This window comes from Callorhinchus milii, unplaced genomic scaffold, assembly GCF_018977255.1.
Source record: "Callorhinchus milii isolate IMCB2004 unplaced genomic scaffold, IMCB_Cmil_1.0 Scaffold6, whole genome shotgun sequence".
NCBI lineage: Eukaryota > Metazoa > Chordata > Chondrichthyes > Chimaeriformes > Callorhinchidae > Callorhinchus > Callorhinchus milii.
In genome coordinates this window covers 3684751-3690737 of record NW_024704747.1, presented here as the reverse complement: position 1 = coordinate 3690737, position 5987 = coordinate 3684751, and the positions used below count along the sequence as shown (strand labels likewise).

The 5987-nt window shown below is 53.7% G+C and overlaps 1 protein-coding gene across 1 annotated transcript in view; it reads right to left on the bottom strand.

Annotated features, from left to right (window-relative positions):
- Window positions 1-501: 501 nt before the first annotated feature.
- The window catches only part of si:dkey-154b15.1 (RNA-binding protein 43), a 5598-nt gene continuing 112 nt past the window's right edge, over window positions 502-5987 (bottom strand). The window contains exons 2-6 of the mRNA XM_042336370.1: window positions 3624-3837; window positions 2854-2948; window positions 2051-2257; window positions 1925-1996; window positions 502-1889 (exon numbers count right to left, since the gene is read on the bottom strand). Coding sequence (XP_042192304.1) covers window positions 1071-1889; window positions 1925-1996; window positions 2051-2257; window positions 2854-2948; window positions 3624-3837 — 1407 coding nt within the window. The 3' untranslated portion in view covers window positions 502-1070. The remainder of the gene's footprint in view (window positions 1890-1924; window positions 1997-2050; window positions 2258-2853; window positions 2949-3623; window positions 3838-5987) is intronic.

Genomic DNA, 5987 nt, shown 5'->3' with positions numbered 1-5987 from the left:
TACATGATCGTCAAGCCCGTCAGGCGATTAACAAATGAGGATTGGCGCTGCCTGTGGCTGGATTTACAATGAGATGTCAGCACGTGGATGGAGCCCCGAGTGGTCAGTAGATGCTGGATTCAGCTGAGATGACTTTCAAAGGGAGATGGTTAGGTGCTGGGGAACGTATGGAGGTTATAACGATAATAATCCACGCGGGGTCGAGACGTCTCAAAGCGCTTCACGGAATATACTGTAAAGTGGATCGATTGACTGCACGATTAAAACAATAATAGTCAGAATCCTTGCATTTGGTAGAGCGCCTTCCAAAGCCGGGAGGACGTCCCAAACGGCTGGCGGTGTTTACCGTGAAGTGGGAGCGACTCGAGCATGTTTTGTGGGCCATGGCGGGAGTACGATGGCGCACAGCAATGCCCCCGCAAACAGCCGTGGAGTGAGCGACCGATTTCATTTGGGGGATTGCTGGCCGGGTCGCTGGTAAGAGAGAAACGCCCTTCTCTTTTCCAAACGTTACCATTGGGATCTTTAACGTCCATCTGGACAGTCAGACAGGACCTGTTTTAACGACTCATCCGAAGGACGGCACTCTTGACAATGCAAAAACGCCCCCACCGCCCCCTCCCCCGCTACCATCTTGAATTGGAGGGTCAACTTAAGACTGTGTGACTCCCAACTCCTGAGGTGAGGGCTTGAAACCCACAAGCTTCTGACTCGTCGAGGCGAGTGGGCTACCAACTATGCGGGGCTGACGCAACTAAGGTCGTGGAGCAAAGCGGGTGGGGTGGGGAGAGGGCTGAGGTGGAGTGTGAGGTGGGGGGTGGAATGGGAGGGGAACGATGGGATGGGATTAAGAAGATAAAGTGCTGCCACGGATTAGTAAAATGGGACGAGAGACAAGTATGAAGGCTCCTCGGGGCTCTGCGGTTCTTACAGGACATGAGTCGGCAAATATGTGCTAAAGGATGTCCATCGTTCTCTCTCTCTCTTTCTCTCTCTCTCCCCGGGCATGTTCCGTCCCATACAAAGTCGGTGTGCGGGCGTGCGGGTCCCCCCCCAATCCCACCTCTCTCTCAGACCCCGGGCGGAGATCGGACGGGGTTGACCGAGTGGCCGTCGCGGACCGAGCTGGAGCGGGTGGAGAACGAGTGCGAGCCCAGAGCCAGGGCGGACGTGCCTCCGGCCAGCGGCCCCGGGAGCGAGTGGTAGCCTCCGCGCTTCCCGCTCCCGTCCTCTGCCCCGCACGGGTAGGCCAGGCTGTCGTACAGCCTCTTGCCGCTCGGATCCACGTGGCTCTTCTTGCTCGGGTAGTACTCGCCGACCAGGGCGGTGTCCGCGCGCAGCCCGCCCACGTCCGCAGAGCTCAAGCCCTGGCTGAAGCGGTAGGTGGTCTCGCTGCCGGCCACCACCCGCGTTGACTGCCCGGGCGGCTTGAGCTCGCCCCCCCCCACCGTCTGCCCGGACTTCAGCTCGTTCTCCACCTCCCGCCGGAACTGGTAGGACTCGCTGGAGCTGCCGATCAGGGTGACGTGCTCGGCCGTGCGGTGGACCAGGACAGTGGGGAAGCGAGGCTTCAGGTCTTCGCAGATCTCCAGCGCCCGCCCGCGACTCTGCCCCCCGGCCCCCCCGGGCTCCAACCGCACCTTCTCGCTGACCAGCAGCTGCTGCATGCGGTTGATGAGCATCTCCAGGCTAAACTTGGCCACCGTCAGCTGGGAGGCGTCGTGCAAGTCCCCGGCCTCCTCCAGCTGGATGGTGGTCAGGTCGTCAGACTCGGACACTCGGCTGGTCACCCGCTGCTTCCGCAGGATGCCCTCGTACTCCTCTTTGCAGAACATGTCCATGTACCTGAAGATGTCCGAGTCCAGGATGATGGTGGCCTCCTCGTGAGGCTGGGCGAGCTGGGTGGCGTCGCTGACGCTGTAACTGCGGGAGGACAAGACTTGCGGGACTCCTTGGCTTGGGGACCGTCTTTCCCCGCGGGTTTGGGGACCCTCCTCTCGGTGTCGCTGCCCCCTCCGGCCTTGGCCCCCGAGCTCTGGAGCTGGCTGACCGGGGGCAGCTCAGCGATCCTGCTCAAGAGGTCTTTGCGGAGCTCCTTGATGGCCGTGAACGTGCCATCCACGTGCAGCTTGCGCTCGCCGCGGGCGGAGAAGTGAAGCGACTTGTTGTTGCTCTGAAGGTCTCGCAGGAGTTTGCCGACGTCCATCCTGGGCTCCAGGCTCGATAGGTCCAGGTCCACCGAGACCCGCGTAAACACCTGGAAGAAGTCGAGCGCCGTACTGTGAGCTCTCGCTACTCTACCCAGTGTGGTCAGTGAAACACCAAGCTCAGTGCTGGCCAACCTGTGGCCCGCGGGCCGCATGCGACCCTCGGGATCTCCAAGAAGCGCCCATCCCCTCCCCCACCCCACCCCACCCTGGATTTATGACACATTAGGTAATCCGATGGAAATGGGCATTTACGACAGCAGCAACAACAAATCGCGTTTGTTAATTGGGTTCGTATCGCTCCTGTCAGGTCACGAGGATGTCCGAAGGCCTTGGACAGTGAAGGGTTTGCCTCCAAGCTGCGGGGCGGAGTCAAGAGGGGTTGGGAGGGTGACCGAAGGCCCGGACAAAGAGGAAGGTCTTGAGACGGGCCTTGAAGGAGACAAGGGAGGGAGGGGGCGAGCGAGGTGGTGAGATTCAGGGATGGAGTTCCAGAGGGTGGGGGCAGAAAGGCTGAAGGCCCGATCACCGATGGTGGGGTGGGCAGTGGGGGGGGGGGAGGACATGGAGCAGGGCGGAGCCCACAGAGCGGTGGGACGTGTTTCTGCTCAGTTGATGGCGTTAGCGTCGTGGAGCCCACACTTACGTCCACTCTGTAGCGTGAAACCTTCAGCGGGTATCTCGAGGGCAACGCCTTGTCCTCCAGGGCTTGTTCGTCTTTCTTCAGCACGCTCTCCACAACTTAAACACGAGAGAGAGAGAGAGAGAGAAAGAGAGAGGAGAGAGAGAGAGAGAAAGATGGCCAAGAGAATAATAATAATAACAATCCTTGCATTTGATACAGCGCCTTATCACATCATTGAGACGTTACAAAGCGCTTCACAGGATACACTGTAAAGTGAGTTGACTGTGTATTTTGTGGGCGCAACGCGGCAGACAACTGCGCACAGCAGTGTCCCCGCAAACAGTCGTGGATTGAAGTGACCAAATTATTATTATATTGTTTTCATGGATTATTTCCCCCCCCACCCCCCCCCCCCCGGAAAGCGATCCGCCAATCCACTAACAACCGAGTTCCTCCTCGCTGCTGGGTAAACAGAAGCGTGTGTGCAGCGAGGAAACTTGCCTAAGGTTTCGCCCCGCCCGGGAATAGAAGCCGGGTCCTCCAGCTGGTGAGGCGAGAGCGAGAACCACTGAGCTACAAGATGGTGAAGAGGACGTGAAGTCGCCGAAACTACGGCTGAAACTCGCGGCATTCCTCAACCCATTCCGCTCCCTACTAAACGTTGTTAATAAGGGAATGGTAAGGCCACAAGACCAGCTACAAACATGTTCTTAAAACGCGTCAGAGTGTCTCCCCTTCTCTCCCCTCTTCTCGCTGAGCGCCAGTGCGTGCGGCCTGTCTGTAGGCGGTACCTTTCTCCTCTTCGAACGTGACGTAAGCGTTGCCCTTGACCTCACACGGATAGACCACGTTTTCCACCTCCCCGCCGCCATTCCTCGGCCTCAGGAAGTGAATGGTGAGCTTGTCGGCCATCACGGCAATGGGCAACACGTCCTCGGGAATGCCGGACACCACGATGGTTCTGGAAGCCCACTCCGATTCCATCTTCTCAGCATCTCCCGAAGCCTGTGGAGTGGGGGCACGAGGACCAGGAACAACACACAAAGATATGTCAGGTTTCATTACAATTCATCTTAGAGGGAACCTTACAGATCTTAGTCTTGTAGCTCAGTGGTTAGAGCACTCGCCTCGCAAGCGAGAGGACCCGGGTTCGATTCCTGGGCAGGACAAAACCTTAGACAAGTTTCCTTACTCCACACGCTGTTAGTCAATTGGCGGATCGCTTTCCGGGGTTAATAAACCCTCAGTCACTCAATCCACAACTGTTTGTGTGACACTGCTGCGCGCAACTGTTTACCACATTTCGCTGACGAAATACACTTTACAATGTATTCTGTGAAACGCTTTGAGACGTCTCAACGACGTGATAAGGCGCTGTATCAATTGCAAGGATTATTATTATTATAAAATTTTCAATAGGATTTAAAAGGTAAATCCAGATCAATACTTTCGGATGCACAGCAGAAGAATCGGTTTAGAGTTGCCAAGGGTAATTTCAGAACAGACACTAGGGAAGTTTTACTTAACGCACAGGGTAAGTAAAGGCCGGAACAGGTTGCCAGGAAGGATGGTTGAGGCCGAGACATCGATGCCGTGATGGGAGGACAGTCGGGCGGATATTCTGGAAAGATGAGATCAGATGGGCTGAAGGGCCTTCTTCAACCAAACTAGTCGTAATAATTTTTGCATTTAATATAACCTCTTATCACATCTTCGAGACGTCTCAAAGCGCTTCACAGAATAGTCTGTAAAGTGAATTGACACTGTATGTGGTGGGCGAAACGCGGCGGCCAATTGCGCACAGCAGCGTCCCCACAAACAGCCGTGGATTGAAGTGACCAAATTATTATTTTTTTTTTGGAAGGAATTATACCCCCAGAAAAGCGATCTGCCAAATCAAATAACAACCGGGTTCCTACTTACTGCGAGGTAACCAGAGGCGTGTTGATTAAGGAAACTTGCCCAACATTTATATCAGATACAAGGATTATTATTATTATTATTATTATTATTATTATTAGGAAGATTCCAACCCACCACCTCAGTGCCTTTACTGCTATACAGGTTGTTTAGCAGCTGTTGTTGCTGATTTCCTACGGTTTCTTGTGAAGCACCAGTCCTGCAACAGCCTCAAAGCGCTTCAAGGGATTTACTGTACCGTGGAGTGAGTGTGTACAATGTTTTCCACAGAAGCTAAGGCACGGAAACAGGCCACTCGGCCCAACCGGTTTGTCTGGGTGTTTCTACTCCACGCTGATCTTAACCTGTTCCTTACGCCCTCCCATACCTTTCGATTCCCCTCTCCCCCCCCATGTCCAGCTTCCTGTTAAATGCCTTTCCACTATTCAACTCAACCACCCGTTACAGGCAGCGAACTCCACGACGACGTGATAAGGCGCCACATCAAACGCAGGGGTTATTGGTAGTAGTAGTATTATTATCTGGAATGAATCTTCTGCACCCACTCCAGAGTGCAGATTTGCAAATAAAAAAAAAATACACAAAATCCAGACAGACGCAGGAAGCATATTGCCAGGGCATCCGGCTTACATAACAGCACGTAATGGAGCCAACGCCGTACATCAGCTCTCCGAGGCGCACTGAAACATTCAAACAATAATTGGGCAAAATACATGGACAGTCAGTCGTTCAGTCAGTCGACTGACTGACTGTGTTTCCCCACTGACAGCTGCCATGTTTGGATTCGAGCAAGTGTCTCTCTGCTTCTCTCCCTCTCTCTCCGTCTTTGCAAGATGTTTTTTTTTTCTCTCCCCCCCCCTCACCACCGCCTCTCGATTTTGTGTATTTTTATTTGCAAATGTCCCTTTCACCACTCGGTCAAAACACTGCACGCAGAGAGCAACAAAAAAACCCGATGATGATATAATGATAATAATAATAATAATAATCCTCGCATTTAATACATAGCGCCTTATCGCATCGTTGAGACCTCTCAAAGCGCTCCACAGAACATACCGTAAAGCGAATTGATATATTTCAGGTGTCTTATTCAAATGATGTTTCGTTAAAACATGATTGCAGTCAAATTGGTGTATTTGATGCTGATATGTTTAAAGAATGGCACAAAAATAGGTGGTGGGGGAAATCGATGCAGAAAAAACCTTTGCAACACCTCCTCTCTCTCTCTCTCTCTC